At 44.7% G+C, this 19,255-nt stretch overlaps 1 protein-coding gene across 2 annotated transcripts in view; it reads right to left on the bottom strand.

The window, feature by feature from the left end:
• Nucleotides 1-19,255, bottom strand: part of LOC146664350 (glutamate receptor ionotropic, delta-1-like) — a 612,588-nt gene that overhangs the window by 90,936 nt on the left and 502,397 nt on the right. For both annotated transcript variants that reach the window (XM_085417191.1, XM_085417192.1), the window contains exon 5: nucleotides 3,273-3,326. In XM_085417191.1, coding sequence (XP_085273317.1) covers nucleotides 3,273-3,326 — 54 coding nt within the window. The remainder of the gene's footprint in view (nucleotides 1-3,272; nucleotides 3,327-19,255) is intronic.

The following is a 19,255-nucleotide window of genomic DNA, read 5'->3' as shown; positions in this document are numbered from 1 at the left end:
CATGTCGCTGCGTTTAAAATCACTCTGGAGTTTTTGTTCACCTGTTGTTGTGGTGTGTTTTTGTGGGTCTGCGTTACACAATGAAGGTGAAAGTCTTTTCCGTGTACCTGAACACTACGCGGGGAGGTGCTGACAGCAGACAGGAAGAAGGGAAGAGGAAGGAAATGGAAATTAGCTCGTCGGCAGTGTCTACCTGCTGGCAGGACATCTGACATCTCACTGCGCCACCACCAGGACTTGAAACTACCTCTGTTACCTGCCTGAGCTCGGTGACACACTACACACAGAGGCTGCTAAAACTTTAGAGCAAAGTGGGGAACAAGGACAGAACAGTATTTATGAAGCAGGTTGGAGGCTGGAGAGCCGATTTCACATGATGTTTGTGTGGAGGAATTAGGGGGAGGAGGCACCATGGTAACAAGGAAGCTGGTGCTTCTCTTATCTATGGAAAAGGTCCATCTTTACCTGTAAGGTTCACACCAACACGCTTCATGTGGTTTGCATTCATGAAAAAGTAAGAAAATGCTCTGGATGTCATCGCTTCATCAGGTAGTGGACTTCTGCTTACACTAGAGCCCACCACCATGAAGCCCACTGTGACACAGCCACAGAAGACTGGGGTGCAAACTCCAGGTCGGGAATGAGTTGCTGCTCCAAGTGCAGGAGTTCAAATACTTCAGGATCTTGTTCACAAGTGAGGGGAGAGCGGAGCGAGCGACTGATAGATGGATAGATATGTGAATGTCAGATGTGACGAAGAGAGAGACGTGATAGTGAAGCTTGCTGGTCAATCTGCGGTCCTACCCCCACCTATGGTCATGAAGGCAGATAGAGGTGGATGGAAATAAATATCCTCAGAAGCGCAACTGGACTCCTAGACTGCTGCCCGGTTAAGAGATGAAACTGGAAACCCACAAAACTCCTATACCACATAAGTGAAGGACCAAATCCCCACCAGTAAAGTGTACATTTTAGGACATCCTCAGGTCTCAGGAAAAAAGTCGTCAGGTCTCTGAGACCCGACGACTTTTTTCCTGAGACCACTTCCCAGTTTTACTTCTGAAACGGTGCCTCTCTAAGGCTCCTTTTATATCCAATCACTAACCTGCTGCCAATGAACCTGATTGGCTGCATATGTTCCTCCAGCTGTTTCTTTTTAGGACCACTTACCTTTCCTGCCTTTTGTTGCCTACCACGATCTCTCCAGCAGTGAAAATAACATGAATAATTTAAAAAATGTAAAATTTAATTTGGATAATTAGGAATTCCAGAAATCACACATGCAGTAGACTGAGTTTCCCCACTTCCTTTCATAGGAAGTTTAAATCCCACATTAATGAAGATAACTGGAATATTTTGAGGAATATTTCTATGTAAACATCATAATTTGCTGTTAATCTAATTAAAAGCATATTGGAAGGAGAAGAGGAGGTGGCAAAGTGGAGAAAATGAGCAATAAAAAATTGTGAATGATTTAAATGATTTCCTTTGATGGGTACAGGATATTATACATACACAGTGTGGAAGGACGAGACGCACGGGCGTGTTTATCAAAGGAAACGTGTGATCACAAGTCTAATGTGCCAAAAAGCCCAAACACGCTGCAGGATCTGAACATTGTTTCGATCTTCTGGTTAATTAAAAATGCAGTAATTAGCTGAATGATGACTTTGAAATAAAGGAGATAATTTGAAGTGAATGAGGAGGCTCCCAAGCTGGGAGCTGAAAAATGGGGGGAAAGGGAATCTGGCATTGAAAGTAAAGCTCTGAGGTTTTTGTATTCAGCCTTCAGCAGACGACACCAACAGCCATCTCTGATTTATGCTGTTAACACTTGTCAGCTCAGTTAATTGGCTGGGTCGCTGCTTTAAGATTGATACTGGGAGAGCAGAGTGAGCAATTAAAAAGGAAAGATAATTTAAAACTATAAAAAAATAAACCTGTAACCAGTTGGCAAGAGCGGGCAGGTCGGGAGAAGTCGCGGCTCTGGAGATGTCAGTATTTTGTGACTGAACACAATCCCAGCTGCGGTGGAGGGTGCTGTCATTTTCTCTTTTCACCTCCAATCATTTCAATTTTACTTCCAGCATGGAAAGTTGCCCACGCTCGCCGATCCCCGTCAGAGGGGAGAAAAAAAGCCAGCCGCTGGAGAGAGGCGGCAACAAACCCACTCAGCTTGTGTTTGTATCACACATATAAATGGTTTCCATCAGAACAAGCACACAGGACGGGGCTCTTTAACTTATCTGCCTTTTTGTTCTCTGTGCAGCCCGTCCCACTGTTCTGGTCCAAAATCAGCCGTAATGAAAGCAACATCATCAAAACTCAAAGCCGACATGGCGAGAAAACTTTTCCAGAGGAAACCAAGCTTGGTAGTTCGGTAGTTTTTGGCGCGCTGTGATGTAAATGATGCTTTAAAGGAGCTCATTTGTGTTCTTTTCAGAACAACATTTAAATTGAGCTGAGATTTTATCCAAACCGATGCAGACGTGTCGGGAGAAACGGTTAAAGCAACGAGCTAAAGAGGTTAGCACAGACGTCGCTATTGCCCCAGTTAGACCAGAACAGCACAAAGCATAAAAGATGGCTGCAGGAGGCCGTAAGTCTTTGTCAAAGGAGTCCAACATGAGTGGAAGAGTCAGCGAAGCTCACTTCTGTCCGATGACAGTGATACTGAGGTGGGGCGTGGCTGTTTTATCTAACGTTGTTGGAATGAAACTGAATAAACTCTCATATCATGGGGAAATGTATTCAAACTGGTTATCAGAGGGAAAGTTTGATATTTAAGGGCCTCACAGCTAACACTAACTGGTTTAACCAGCTGTTGTGTAGCCGGCTCTGGTCAGCTGTCTGGAGACGGGAGGGTCACATGTCTAATCTGCTGGCAGTAAGTAATCCTGACAATATCGGGAATGAATGAGCGTGTTCATGTGTTACAGTCAGCTTCAAACTAGCTGCCAAAACAGCATAAATAAGTATTTGAAAAGCTAAGAACAAAATTCTAAAACTGAAAAAACCCAAAACAAATGTAATCGATAAAAATAAAAAAATATTGAGGGATGCTTGAAAAAAGGCTAATTGATTGACAGCTGGCAGCTTGTTTCTATTCTTGGACTCTACTAGAGTAGCTTTGCATGATTCCCTGCTTCAGTCTCATTGGTTCTGCCCTGTTTCACAGCACAGGAAGTCGGGAACGATGGACTTCCTGCTATCAGAAGTTCACTGATGGAGAAAGTTTGTGTCACGTGCTCTGAATGTCTCGTGTGACTTACCTCGTTGACGAACACCCAGTGACTGTCTTTGGAGGCCAGATTTGTTTCCACTGCCTGCAGACACACAGAGACACAGAGACGAGGGGTTAATAACAAGGACCGCCCAAAGCCGATTTAATCACACGCCGCTTCTCAGAGGCTGACGCAGCATTTTATCACACTTCAGGTTCAGCAGCCAGATCTTGCAGTGTGGCCTCCGAGGAGCAGCTGCTGTACTGACACCACAGCTGCCTCGTCTGCCTTTGTTCTCGCCCGTGTCATTGCGGTGTGCACGTTTGAAAAGTTCAAGTCGGCCTCCTCCCCTTCGTCTTCCTCCTCCGCTGTCACGGCTCGTCCTGCCAAAATGTCGAGCAACAGAGGCTTTTGAGAAAGCGAGTGGTTTGCACTTAACAAAGCCCCCGGAGCTCGGCCGGTCCTCTGCCACCATGTGATAATCCTAATAACACGCAGCATCCTACAGATGACAGCCAGCCTCGCAGCTGACAGCACAAAGTGGAGCAGAGCTCAGTCCTGCAGATCAGCCTGGACCAGCTGGAACACGTGCACAGAGGCAGCTGCTAGTAATGCAAACGCCCCCAAAACATGACAGAACTGTGGAGTTATCTCAAATAATGACGCGATATCATGAAGAAGAAGTAAAATCACTGTAAAACACCCAAAATGCTCATTGCTTCATGATTCAGTTTTAAAAATAAACCTTTATTCTCCCTGAGTGACGCTTAATTCTGACATTTACACTTGGCTCCACCCGAGATGGTTGAACAGCAAACCCTGTATTGTCTCAGAGGTGAAAGGTTGATGGAGGCAGGGATGTATCTGAGTGCGTGCCCACACGGCGCCGCACGCCAGCATATGGTCTGACTGCAGAGCCGTGTGGGTGTTGTTCTGCCTTCTGGCTCCATGTTTAGAAGCAGCATATTTAAACCAACGATCTCACAGAGTCGTTAGCTAATGATCGAAATTATATGAAGTAAAAAATAATATTTCACAGAGATAATAAAAGAACGAAAGGAAACATCTGGTCTGAAGTATGACTGAACACACACGTGCTGTACGTCTCAAAATGTGATCATGCTACTGAATGAAAAATGAAATGAGAACATTCCTGGTTTATTCTTTTTATTAATGCTTCGTAACAAATATCAAAGTTTGTTGGCCGAAGAAAAACTGCTGCTGTATCCTGATAAAGGTTTGAGTGTTTATCTGCGTAGGTCTTCAGTCCAGGTCACACTAGTCCTGAGAAGAACTGGACTTCTTTAAGTTTCACCTCTCATCCAATCAGCTTCTTCAGTCCGAGGTATTCAGCCTCTCGTGGGGGTTGTCCTCTGAAGCCATCGATGTCCACTGAATGCCTACCAGTGACCAGACGTGGTGGCTTACGACACCAGCAATCCGCCACTGAATCCCTCCCCAGGTGCTTCAGCCTGAACAAGTCTAGTTGCCTCCTGTAGGGAGTGCAGAGGTGTTCACACCTCAATGGAAAGCAGCTGTCAAAAAGTTGCGTGTTTCATTACACACCAAGCGTGCCTCAAAAAATGGCACGAAGTTCACATTTTTTTGAGATGCAAAAATTAAAAAAAAAAGAAATCGTTGAGCTTCTGCAAATAAATCGTCTCCAAAAAACACTGAAAAAAAAATGAAGTCGATATCAAATGATGAAGAGCTGGTGCTGATGTTTCTGAACAAGATCAATAAGTAATATTGGGAAAAAAAACAAAAACTAAAAAATGCCGCAAAATCTTACAGCATAATTATGCAGTCATTGCAAACGGCCGAGCCCGAAAAAGTCTGGTGTGTAATGGCCTTCTTGGCTAAGTTGGGGGGACCACCAAACATTTTTAAAGCACTTTTCAGAGGATAGCCAAGAGCTAGCTAGCAGTAAACAGCCAGCTAGCAGTAAACAGCTAGCTAATTTTTCAGCCATTCAAAAGATATGTTGCTAAAAAAATCACATATCTCATCAAATGCAACAAAGAGCACAGAAGATTATATTTTTAAATAGATATAAACACAAATTTTTATCATGTTACCTATGCTAATGCTAATATGTCTGCATGTAGCATTCTAAAAGCCTGTACCTGACTGCAGTGGTGATTCACTGATATCACCTGCTGCCTGAAGCCTTTTCAGACCTTTTTCACGTGTCACATCAGGTAATTTCATTTCCAGTGGCTCCGTTCCAAGAGGCTAACCGTCAGGCATGATGATGAGCCAGCATGCCTGAAACTAGCTCACCTGAATGGGGAACGGTGCCAAACCTGCCTGCTGTTCAAAGGCTCTGCGTGCTGGATTCCTGTCATAGCGCCGAGCTACACCTGAATACAACAGAGCCATCGCTCATTCATCATTAGCATTTTACAGACATCCTCTAATGAGCAGGACCAAACCTCGTGACAGATTCTAACAAAACCAAACTGTGTCCAGTCCTGACTTTGGGAACAAATACCTGAGACGAGGCATTTGAAACAGGTTTTCCATATTATCCATATTCAGACAGTGGAACGCAGCCAGGAAGCTGGTGGAGTCAGAAGAAGAATCTGTGTTTGGGATATTACATCACTGAGTGCATTCACTTCACTCACACACACACACACACACACACACACACACACACACACACACACTAAACAAGAGTATTCCCACACAGCGTTCGGCCATGAATATCAGTTCGTGTCACGTCTTTGCTCTCTGTCCTCGGACTGACAGATGTTTTCTAACAGGTTCCACATTCGGCTTCCAGATCAACAAACGCTGACACACTCGTGAAGCTCCACACAAGCAACAACCTCGAGGATAAACAGCTCGTGAACTGCATGTCCACAGAGCTAACGCGCACAGACGTTTTTAGAAAGAAGTGTTTTTCCCACATTTTATTTGTGCACATCTGCTATGAGCAGATACACCAGTCAGCTGCACGATTCATGTGCAGAGCGAGTGAGGCTGATCGCCATGTGACAACGCGGCGTTCTGCAGGGCGTTCTGCCCTTCATGTGGCATACATCTCATTGCACCCCACCCACCTTAAAGACTTACAACCAAATAATGAATGAGAAGTCAATACTGATTCTATGTGAAGTGATGGAAACCAGTCGGTGTGTGTACATGATGTCAGGTTAACCTATAGCAAAGGCCACAGCACCTGTTCTCATAGCACACCTCACATCTCCCACGTGGAGATGTCACCATAACCTTTATTGGACCTGGATAGAGTGCGAGCGTTCTCACGGACGCCTCGATCGCCTCCGTCCTCCCATCCAACTCCGTTCTTCCTCGCTGGTGTTATTTAGATTCTGCCTCTGGGTCCTTACTTCCTGCTCGGTCATTAAAATGCAGCCCACATTGCCCTCTGGTTTATTTTCTGCTACTGTGGGCACAGAAATTGGTTATCAACAACAATTACCCGTCAACCATGAAGGTAAAAACATGTATATTGTAGCTTTTAATGACGAGTGTGGGTGAAGAGGGGAGCTTGCAGAAACACGATGAAGCAAAGGCTGAGAAGAAAATAAGAGAATAAAAATGTATGGAGTGGAATTAATTCACGATATAAGAACTGGCAGAACATGCTGACCTTGTTATTCCCGACGGACTCGCCGTGCACCGTTCATATAATTGCATTATCCAGAATATTTCTTACATCAATCTCGCTATTTTTTAAGAGCCGTCTTAGGTGAGTTTGGCTGCCGTTCAGATGTAATAAATTTATGCTTTTAACTCACGGCGAGAATGGACAGCTGAACAACATGGAGGCTGCGAGTCTAACCAATCAGAGAGGAGTTTCAAAATTCAAGCTGCGTTCGGGAGGGTTTTATAAACCACACTCACATTCCACCATTAAAGTTTCTCAGCATCCTTGAGACCAAATAATTGGCTTTTCTATGTTTCTTTACTCATAAAACATTTGTGAAAGCTATTTTTGGGGTTTCTTTTTTCTGTCTGGCTGCCAGAAGCCATCTTCTTCCTGTTTTTGGCAGTTTGCTGCACATCTTGGCACTAACTGTAGATCGCTGGAACAGTGTCGTCGGCAAAGTGTGCCTCACCACAACACAGGAACACTGATACTAAGCCTTAAAAACACAGATCCATGATGGCGTCTTTAAGTGTTTAAAACCTGCACGAAGCTGCTGTGTTTAACCCTCCTAAGAAAATCAAACAGAGTTGGATTTTTCTTTCTTTCGGTCACTTAAAATATTTCCCGTCTCACAGATGCTCGGATGGAGGGTGATCATATCGTAACATTGTGGATAATGAGTCCAGTGTAATTAAAAGCTCAGTTTTTTCTATTCTTGACGTCAAACGGCAATCAGATTAAAGCTGTTTAAGTGCCCCGCCCCTCGGTAGGCTCTTTTATGGAAGCCTGTTTACACCACTAAAAAAAAAAAGGATCCATAACTCAAAATTTCGAGTTCTTTTCTCGAAATTTCGAGTTACTTTTTCAAAATTTCGACATATTAACTCGAAATTTCGATTTATTAACTCAAAATTTCGACTTATTAACTCAAAAATTTGAGAAAAGTAACTCGAGTTAGCACTGCCAATCAGTAATCTACGTGAATGACGTCATTTCCTTGTTACCCGGAAGCTGAAGCCCTCAGCTACAACAGCTAAGCTGCCAGTATTACATCCAGTCGTGAATGCACAGATTGCTGAGTGTTTTCAGCCTGGCTTCACAAATGATGAAACCCCCGTGTTATTAGCTGAATCACACGGTGTTACTATCAGCAAACGTACTCGCGAAAGCGCCAATTTGTTGGGATCCGTTTTTGAGTGCGCGCTCCTCTGCGCCATATGCTTCATTCACGTAGATTTTTGATTGGCAGAGCTAATTCGAAATTTTGAGAAACTTTTCTCGAAATTTGTTTTTATTTAGTGGCGGAAACGGGCTTCCATACTCTTTAGACCAGCAGGATAAACACAACAAAATAAAATGATACGACCAAGACAAAAACTGTGGTATTCTGTAAATATAATAATAAACGTGAATTTACTGTGTAACTGTGCAACTTTATTAGCAGCGTCCTCCTGAAATGTGCCAACAACATTCAGAGTAACATCCTCCTCTCTGCCCCTTAATGCTCTCTGGTTGCTATGGTAATGCGTAAATATTTCTTTCAAAATAAGGCGCACAACTACAACATGGGAAAGACCCAGGGAAACAGAGTTCACGATAAAAAGCCTGAAAACCATAAATTTCACACCAGAGCCTCAACTCTCGCAGCCCCGTGGCCCGGGGGTTGGGGACCGCTGCCTTAGAACGACCTGCTCTTTTACAAACGTTAGTACAGGCGGACTGTGTGGCTACGCATTTTATATACCTGTGGTAAACTTGTGGCTATAGCTCATATTTCCACCGTCTGAATGTTCATTTGTGTCGTGGTCAAAAACGAGTCCGATGGCGCTCGTGTCCCATCACGAACTGACTCAGCTGGCAGTTTAGGGATCGATGACTATCAAGAGACCTGCCATCATGTCAGTCAAGATATTTCGGGCCACGGGCCCAAAACGGTGACAGACTGATGTCGCCATTTTTTGGATACTCAGGGGGGGAAAGCGACACTGTTTTGATTGTGAATATTTCCTGGAAGGTCAGGACGGTTTAGCAGCGACGCACGAGCCTCCGCCTGCTCGCTCCGTCTCATCCCTCTCGCTGAGCTGTCTGATGAGGTTACATCGTGACCTCGACCCATCGCGCCGCAGCAGTCGGCCCGGGGGGACGGTACAGGGGGATGACGATGATGAAGGCTGACTCACATGACTGACAGCTACACAAATGTGCGAGAAGCTCAGCGCGACTGAGAGCAGAGAGGCAGACGACACGCTGAGGAAATCATACAGACACGAGGCCCGGGGAGAACTGTGGCTGTAAACAAAGCGTCCTCTTGACTTTAGACAGTTAGCCTTTTTTCTCCTTCGTCTCATACGTGACATCACACAGGTCAGGACTTTTGATCACTTCGTCTGTCTGAGGAACGAAGGCAGACGCTGCAGGAAGCATCCGCTGCACGTAACAAACTGAAATACTGACTGACATCCAAAAGCATCAGATCAGAACTGCATTCAAAGGGAACAGTTGTACTGTGCTAACCTCAACTCCAGGTTTGAAACACACACACACCTGCAGGCTTAACCCTTTCACCACGACTTTAGAGCAGCCAACACACAGTACGACATACAAGTTAGGATAATCTGACTGCTGAGCTTGCTGCTAATCATCATCAGTGTCCAATGACCCAACGGGGATACACAGTCATGCATCACAAGACTTTTTAACCTCTTTGACACACAAGGTCTTGAATAAGATAAGAACAGATAGATCTTTATGTCACTGTAACCAGAATAATGACCTCTCTCCGTTGGCAGCATGTAGGTCGAATAACCAGAACCCAACATATCCTTAAGATCTCATAGCCCCCTGTTGTCCCTGAACCTGGTAAAAGGGAGTCCTTCCACTCCTGGAAGAAACCCCCAACCCCCCCGTGACCGTTTAGCTTCAGCCCATGTTGGATGTTGACAGGCTAAAGTTGCAGGATGGTCACAGCAGCTGGCAGTTTGGTAGTTTTTAGTTTGTGTAAGTTTTGTGGAGTTGCTCTACAGCTGACTGCTGTATGGATTGCTTGCATCTTTTTGCATCACTCCTAGAGCGGTGCTTCTGCTTTTATTCAGCAGTTGAAAGCACAAAGTCAGATGGGAAACATGTCAAGAGAGAGAAAAGCTAGATATAACAGGCTGGGAAACAAGTGAGTGTCTGTTGGGCTGCAGTGTAAATGTGTTCTGTGGTTTTGACAGCAGCTGGTTTCTGATACCCAGGATCAGCACAATCACTTCTGCTTGGTTATCAGTGTTTAACCGTTTCTGCACAGACCCGCTAAACAAATCACGTGAGAGCAGTTTTACTCATTACTGAATCATCTTTCTTTTTTCCACAGGTTCGTAAAACTCCACAGAGAAAACTTTTCAGACTTTACTGAAGTTTTTTCTTTATATTTTAGAAACGTTCTCAGTCAGCTGCAAGAAGAGAATGAGCTCGACCTCGGTAAACCATCAAGATTACCCCAATCAAATGTGACATCCATGTGCTCAGCTAATCACTGTTTATTCATTTTAATCTCATGCGGTTATTATTTAAAGGTTAATTTTTGCATAATGATGTTACATTGTATCAGCTATATATTATCTGTTACACTTTTTAAAGGCAGTCAAATTAAAACTGAACAAATCACGCAACTCCGAGCGGTCTTAGAGGTAACTCGCCTGAGTTTGAATTGGCCCACACCTCTGAGCAGGTCTACCAACATCCAGTGGAGACCAGTTAAGAAGAATAAATAACCAAATAAATAAATATTGTATCAACAGCCTGCAGCCAGTTCTGTACCGAGGAGCCAGCACATAAATCTTGTGTTGTTGAAAGATTGTGTTTGAATCTGTCTTCACTTTCCATCATGCAGAGCAACATTTATATTTAACGCACGTCAGTGAAGAGTCCTCTGACCCTTTGAACAAATAACTTTTAGAGCCACTCTCCGACTCGTTAAGAAAAACGACAAACATTCAGTTTTTATTTGCAGGTTTGACACCGGCGTGTTATTACCAAGCACAAACCCTTCCAAGTTTGCTTTAGATTATAAGCCCCACCCTCAGTGGCGCTGTGAGGTTGGCAGGCTAATTACAGAAGCCGCTCGGCAGCCAAAGATCGTTAGGATTACGGCTAGGCTTTTTCTCCGGCTGACGGGTCGCCTCCCAAAGACGCCACGTCGGCACAGATTAAACCGTCTTCTCCGGGTTTAAAAACGCCTGCCGTGAACTGATTTTACTGAAGAGACAAATTAAACCATTATCAAGAAAACCAAGAGATCCTGCACAGCCAACAGATATAACAGGCGTGGTTAACTTTCCACACAAAGAGTCTGCAGTGCTGGACGTATTAGTAAGAAGTACTGCAGTTTTTTGGGAGGGTTTCTTTGGCCGCAGATCAAAAATGCTGCCGATAAATATTCAGACAGAGAAACAACAATAAGAGCCTGAAGGCTCAGAGAGAATGAAGACAGCGTGGAGTTGGAATAGCAGCATCTTTCCCTCCACAGCGGCCGTCCAACTATTTGTTAAAATCCACCAGCAGCACCTCGACCTTACAAGGTGCTAATGACGTATCGATCGGGAGAGCAGATATACATGGAAGCTGTGAAACACAATCAAGGTTACTCTGCTAAATATCGAGTGACGAAGCTTCTAGGTAAAGACGGTTGTTTATTTTTGGCCGTTAACTTTGTGTTGTGTTTCTGAATGTTGCTGAACGAGAAGCTGCTCTCCTCCCTGAAATGCACTACTGGGGTACTTTTATTATATAGTATTAGAAATAAATGTGGGTGTCATTACATAATGCAGCGCCCAAGAGCTAATTGCATATTTCCTACTAACAAGCCTCTGTGTGTGTGTGTGTGTGTGTGTGTGTGTGTGTGTGTGTGTGTGTGTGTGTGTGTGTGTGTGTGTGTGTGTGTGTGTGTGTGTGTGTCAGAGCCTTATATCTGTTATTCCTCTGTGCCACAGGACTATTTAAAACACCGAAGAGCCACACTGTTGTGCTGGATGACATTTGCTTCATTACCGTGAAGTTGATTAATCTGTCACTGGAAAAGAACAAAAATTCTCCCCTATTTGCTGAAAATAAGTATTTTTGCAGGCTTCGATTTCAGAAACTGAAATGGTTTCTTCAGGCGTGAGAGGAGATGCTTGGGGGTGATGCAGCACATGTGAGATTATGCCTGGATGACACCGATGGAGGCGGAGGCTCTGGACAGGAAGTTCTCAGCTTGGACTGTGATAACTAATTAAACGTGGATGGATGGATGGATGGATGCTGACAATCCAGCGTGCTGAGTTGTTAGAAATGCTCCTGCTTTATATCTGAAGCCAGCAGCAGAGCTCGGGGGATGCGAGTGGTCCGGTGCAGCGGGGATTAGGGAGTTCGCTGGTTTATATTTCGCTCCACTGCCTCGCAGACTCTCTCCTTCTCTCTCTATGGGTTTAATATCCCTGACAGCAAACATTAATGGGTGGTGGGAGCAGTGGGAAGCAGGGCCATTACACTCGAGACAGGATGCTTTTAACACCACGTTAATGTAAAAGACTCGTGTGGATGGACCTCCGTGTGGGACATCCACCCAGGACTCTAGAGGTGGAGGGGAAAAAGATTCCCGTCAAAGCACAAAATTGAGTTGTTGTTCCAATATGATGGAGATACAAATGGAAAACCGAGTGAAACAGCTGGGGTCGGCTTCTTATCGACTCTCTTTCAATCCTTCCAAAAGAAAAAAGAAAAGTTTTTGAGGGAAGCTTTGAAGAGCAAAGACGACTTAAAGCTCAAGGCGGACTGAAGAACAGAGACAATATTTAGTTTGAAATTAATACCAGTGAACATCTCCACACTGAAGAAGAAAGAACATCGGCGGTCGACTCAAGAAGGCAGACTGACGACGCTGTGTTTCGCTTCAGATCAAAGGTGTAGCGCGGGGGCTGATCCACGGAGAGGCTGAACCGGAGTGCTCAGCGTGCACGTTACTTTACTCAGCACAGGTCAAGCCGGGCTCAGTCACACGTGTTCCTCAGTTATTGTGAAGTTTGCCACTATTACACAAAGATGACGCTGTCCAGTGTGTTTGCCCACTCTGTGAGCAGTGTGTGTGTGTAACGAGAATCAGCTTTGCGAAACAAGGAAACCCTCTTCAGGTTGAAATGAAAAGCAGAGGATATCATCAATCTTCGATCTTTGTCTGCTTGACGTCGCAGAGCTGATGAAGATGAAGCCTCGGAGTGTTGTTGACATTCAGTCCCTGATGTGGATGGTACTCTGCCGTGACATCAGGCTCGTTATCCGTCTCTATTTCTGCACCACAGTGTCCTTTACATTCAGTTTACAGACTAACAGGCATCAGGAAGGCACACAAAGAACAAACACAAAGAAAACCCGTCCACTGCAGCCAGCAGCGATGCTCACATCTGCACCTGCACTACAACGAAGCACACAAACACTTTTTCCAATTTCATTTGAACACGAAGGATGCGGATGCTCGCAATCCAGGGCGTCACTGTACTTAAGGGAGCTCTGTTCTTAACAGCAACGTCATGACCTCCGTCCATCCAGGCCGCTGTGACTCCCAGACTGACTGCAGGTCGAGTTGATTCTGTCAGCACTCATCCCGCTCGCTTCGTCAGTGTACGGGGAAAAACGGCCGCCTCGCCGTCCTTCTGAGTGTTAAAGCCCACGAGAGTAGCACTAAAAGCAGCTCTTCACAACGTGAGAGTTCAAGAAGAAAGCTGAGAACGAGGAGGTTTCATGTTTTTGGTTTTGCGAGATGATGTTTAAAAAGTCAAGATGGTGTCAGTTCACCGAGAACGCTAAAAAAAATAGTCAGGCAGCATCTCCTTCACTGCTGCGAGAGCTCTGCTGCCTCGTCGGCACAAACGCTGTGAGGCTGACGGCTCTGTGGAGGTGAGTGGAAGCAACAGCTCCCATATGAAACTAACTCGTTAAGGTTTTTGGTCCTATTTCTTTATGAACATGCAACAGTCAGTGCAAAGATGCAGGCCTCAGAGGGCTGTTTCTGCTATTTCAGCTCATATGTTACAGAAATAATTCAGTTGGAAATGATCTGACTTGAATACTTATTATAACTCCTGGCCAGTTTATTTAAATGTACTACTTGAATAATTGTGGATATTTCCTACAGGTATTTGCCTGCCGATGGATCATCTACACTGCAAACCTTAAATATCCCATCTATGCTAAATCATGGTTGGACCGGGGAGGTACGTGGTCTCAAAGGACAAGTGCAAATGCATCCAAGATGAATTCAAGAGGGACTGAAATCTGATTGCTCAATCCGCATCAAGAGGAGCTTTAAATGCCTTTTAGCCTGATTTTGAAAAGGTCCATTTCTCTGTGATGGATATGTAATGTTTTTCCCCTTCTGAGTGTAGCTACATCGTTCAGCAGGCCTGTGGAAATACAGCCTGTGTTCTGAGATAACAGCAGCTGGATTTCCTGTGAAATCATCAGCACCTTTCTCTTTAGCTGCAGACAGAAAAGCAGCGTGTCCGTGTTCCCAGAGACCTGTGTTTTATCGTATTATGTCTTTAGCTGTGCTTTAGTGTGTCCTTGTGAGGTTATTTATGTCTGTCTTCTTTAGGTAAAGCTCTTATGCTGTTGCAAATTTCACCTCGAAGACCATAAATGTTACTGCGTTACGTATTATGTTGAGGGACCCTCGTTCCTCCAGGTAACATACATCACATTAACCCTCCCATAACCCCAACCCAACCTTCCCATCATCCTCTTGTCCCAAGAAGAACAACACTGAGCTGACCGATGTTGAGGGATATGCTGTGGTTGGTTCAAGTCTTCCTCTTTATATGGAAATGGAACCATTTTTCATCAGTAGGGTTCCTGCCTTTGGAAAGGGAGGTCCAAAGGCGGGGACCTCCTGTTTGGACCTCCTGTTTCGATTATCCCAAGTCTTATTTAGCACTTAGTTCCTCCTACGCCGGGCGGCGCATCGGGCAGCTAGTGATCTCCATCGATGTCGGTCAGCAGCGACTGCTTCAGCTTCGTCCCAGGCAATGTCGACAGTTCTCAGATCGTCCATGAATGTTCGACGCCATGTGGTTTTTGGTCGGCCTTGCTTTCGCTTGCCAGTGCGTGGACGCCATGTCATGGCAATCTTAGCTGGGCGATGAGGGGGTAGGCGTAAAATATGGCCCGCAAAGCGGAAGCGCCTTTCTGCGACAACATCGGCTAATGGGCGGGTGCCTGCTCTTCGTAGGACCTCCTCGTTTGTTATTCGGTCCCGGTAGGAAATTCTCAGGATTCGCCGCAGGTCACGTTGTTGAAGCACGTTCAGGTGTTGAATAATTGCACTTGTTGAGCGCCAGGTTTCACTAGCGTAGAGTGCAGTAGTGAAGACGATAGAGTTCAATAGTCTGATCTTGACCCTAACATTCAGGGAGGTCGAGTTCCAAACAGGTTGGAGACGTCGCAGGACACCAGCTGCCTTCCCTACTCTGGCGTCAACATCCCAAGTTAGCCAACATAATCTCTCCATCGTGTCCTGGTGTTTTCTGGGATCTCCTCGTAGTTGGGCGTGCCCAAAACACCTCACTTTGGAGGCATCCAGGAAGCACCAGCTCCTTTCACTGCCTTTCATTTGAATGTTTGAAAACTCGGCCTCAAGGCAGACATCCTCACAAACTCTACCCTGGGTTTGGTGCTTGAGAAAAGAGTTCTAGAAACTATCTTCACCCTCAAGTGTTCCAAAAATGGACGGTATGTCCTCTAACAGAACTACAAAAAGATTACGCTTGTCCAAAAGAAGTTTAGAAAGAAAGCAGAAAAACATGGATTTTGACTTTTTGTGTCTGTAATGCGACAATCTTGAAATGCAAAGTCTCAGTTTAATTTGAAAAGCCTGTAAGCTTGGTAGAAGACGTGGAAGGTGAGAATGAGAGGAAGGTTTGTGGTCACATAAACAAATGATATCAATCTGTAAAGTGACATTAATAGTGAGTGTTTATGAATGCTATTTCTCACTGAAACTACAAAAGAAATGAGCTCCTGAATCACCCAGAACATCTCATTTATTTGGTCGGACAGACAAATATGACTTTCTCCAACATTTGACACATCTTATCAGAGCTTGTTGCAGCACATAATGATGCTGATATTACAATGAATATTAAACTGATAATTTACCGACTGCAGTGGGCTTCGATGACATGTTTCCCATTTTTTGTGAAGCCTGCAGATAAATTTTTATTCATTACTTCCTTCAAAGTATCTTTCAAATAAATGAAGAAAATACTAATTTATCATCATCTGCTGTAACAGACGCTACCTTTTCAATTTAAGCTTCTGTGGAAACACAGACAGTGGAAAGCAATTTGATAGTTTCATTCCAAGTGCAAACACTTGAGCTCAGAACTGAGTCGCACTGGGCAGTAAGTCAATTGGTACTTTTTGTCCACAACACAACCAGCTTTTTGAGAGGCCTGGGTCACGTTTAAGGAAGACTGAGGAACTTGACGGACGCGCATGTACGTTAATGTATTAACAGGTAGGTGCAGGTAGTCAAATTCCTCCAGAATGGCACATCAATACAGTTTAAGGAGCTTGGAAAGAAAAGCTTCTGGACTTCTTTCAGATGTACCCAAGAGCTTCTTCAGTTCTAAGGTCAATTGGTGGAGGGTCCCAGATTTAAGCCCTATGGGAGTGTCCCCCCAAGAGGGACATGGGATCCTAATGATCCTCTACCTAATCACATGAGCCAATGTCTGAAACGTCTTCAAGCAACTTAAAGAAGTCCAGACACTTTTCTTTCCAAGCTCCTTAGGCTACGATGACCTGGATGACTGAGGACCTTCACAGACATGCCATCAGATAGATTTGCTGTGTCTCCCAGTGTAGTCTGAAGAACATGGAGGAGATTCCAGGAAACAGGAAGTTACTCTAAGAGGCTTGGATAGAGCCAATAGGAATATCCATAGAAGGATGCATAGAGGTGAACAGGCTAGCCAACGGCAGCCTGACGGCATTAAGGTGTTGGGATAAAATTCTTGGACCCGCTGTCAGACTGTGCTGGGTCCTGGCTTCCTCCTGCTGCACAACAATGGCCGGCCTCGTGTGTCGAGAGTATGCAGGTCTGAAGGATGGAGGATTTGAAGCCAGTGATCGGCAATGTGAATGGTGAGAAAGACCTTGCAAAGACTCAGCTAAAGGTTCGGCTTCATAATGAATTATTAGTTCATTGTTTGGCCTTCCACTTGTAGTTATGGTTCTCTTGCAGAGCTCTGAATATTCCTTTAGGAGCTGCTACTGAAGGAAAGCACAAAGAAAAGCGAGAACTACTGTACAGCCACGAAGTGGAAACACGCAGTGCAGTTAAATGATCGTGTTGCTCTATAGCAATAATGTTCCACTTGGAAGGTTATTATGTATATCATAGTTCTGAAACTAGTGTCAGCACATTAACGTGGAAAAAGATCATCTTAAAAATGATATAGTTTCCACTGTTGCATGTTATTCTGGGCAAAAGCAGCCTTTGATCCATCAATCAAAATCAGAATGCTTTATTAATCCCAGAGGAAATTATGCAAGCTCGTAACTCATTTTCAAGAACACCTGAAGCTTTACTGGATTTATCCTGCTCAGTCCTGAGGGGTGTGAGCAGCCTCTGCAAAACTCACTCTGAGACCCGGTTTTAACCGTTTGCCGCGTAGGCATGGAAACCAGTCATCTCCGCTACCTCGGAAGCTGTTTCGGTCTCCCGCCTCCTCTGCCCTGCTGGAACGGCGCCGAGTACAAGGATTGTTCTGACACCTCGGTGAGCGAAGCAGAGAAAACAGAGGAATGTGAGGATAGATGTGCAAATGCGAGGAATTTTATAGATCAAAAAAGAGCAACCTGATGATTAATAGATTCACAGTTCACAGTTTAGAGACTGTGGTATTTAATCCATGTGTGAAAAGTGCCAGATTCACTGTGAAGTCAAATCCACGATGTGTCATCTGTGAGGGGATGTTGCTGCTGAGCTTTAGAGCTGTACGGGGTCAAACAGGATGTTCCAGAATGCGTGCATCCAATCAGACGCCTCGTCAGCCAACCTCCTGACTCTGCTGGTTCTGCTCTGCTTCACTGTGTTAGCTGTTGTTCTGAGGATGGAGAGATGATGTGAGTGAGTTCAAGCTCGTCTGATAGCATCTTAGTTCAGATGTTTTTGATACTGGTGCGAACGAGTCATTAAAACAGATGTTCAGCTGTAGGCGCTGCGAGTCGTGTTGCTCCAGGAAATGAATGCAAGTCATTGTAATGTTTTCTAAAACATGACAGCTGAGCTTGAAATTGCCTGAACTGTGCGCGTCTGCTGAACGGAGGAAGATAAAAACAATGTCTGCAAAAATGCGAGCCACTTGGTGTGAGATCCAATTTTTCACCTTGAAACAGGTGAAGAAGGCGACATGTAAGGTGGGATATTTCTGTTTTGAACTTGCTTTATAGTTTCACGTCGATGCAAACAAACACACACACTGCCTGTGGCGGCTTGTTTCATGTCGCGGGGGCTCGGTGCATCTGAGGTGAGAGAACCAACCGACTGACCCGCAGCTCAGAGGTTTTCCCTCTCGGGCTTTAATGTGAACAACAAACCTGTTTCAGTCACCGAGTTCTGCACGCTGCCATCGACCTGTTGGTTTAATTATAGCCTAACCAACAGCTGATGGGGAAGCACCTGAAAGAGTCTTGATTTGTTTGGATTACAACAATCAAATTATGCTAAAAATGACTAAAACTCCACCCGACTGTGTCCCAAATCATACTGTCATTCCAAACTGCGTATTTAGGGACTCCTGTACAGACGAATGCTTAGTGAGCCTTTTAGCACGAGCCGAAACTTTTGGACACTGCAACCTTTGGTGAATCTGCTGTTCGCTTATACCAGGCACGATCCTCCACATGATTTTTTTTCTGCACAGTGCAATCAAATATACAACCAACGTTACAGTTCTTCCTGTAGTTTTTAGGAGATCGCCCACTGCACAGCTGCGGTTCTACCATCTGTGCATTCATGTATTCATTCACACATGAACACCAGCCGGTAACATAACATTTAACCCTGGCTTTGCCAGCTTTTGTTCTTGATAACCACAGTAACTCCTGATCATACTGATATCTTCAGACAGTCGTTACATCACAAACAGCTTTATTGGCCAAATGTGTACAGAAACAAGGCTGGGCTCTGTTTCTCTTTACTGTACTTAAGCAGAAACACAATACAGTTGGATGTTGGAATAAACTATGGAGTAAGCATGGGATGGATAACCACTTACTATGGGAACGTGACAGTATTATATGGAAATGCTGTAATTTTCACTATTTAAAAAAAGCAATGATCCCATAAACACGAGGCCTGCATTATAGCATCTGTACTGCTCACTTGATT

This window comes from Rhamphochromis longiceps, linkage group LG8 (genome assembly GCF_057381845.1).
Source record: "Rhamphochromis longiceps isolate RC_006_pf linkage group LG8, R_longiceps_female_GT1.1, whole genome shotgun sequence".
NCBI lineage: Eukaryota > Metazoa > Chordata > Actinopteri > Cichliformes > Cichlidae > Rhamphochromis > Rhamphochromis longiceps.
The sequence above is the reverse complement of the archived record's forward strand: the minus strand, read 5'-3'. Positions and strand labels throughout refer to the sequence as shown.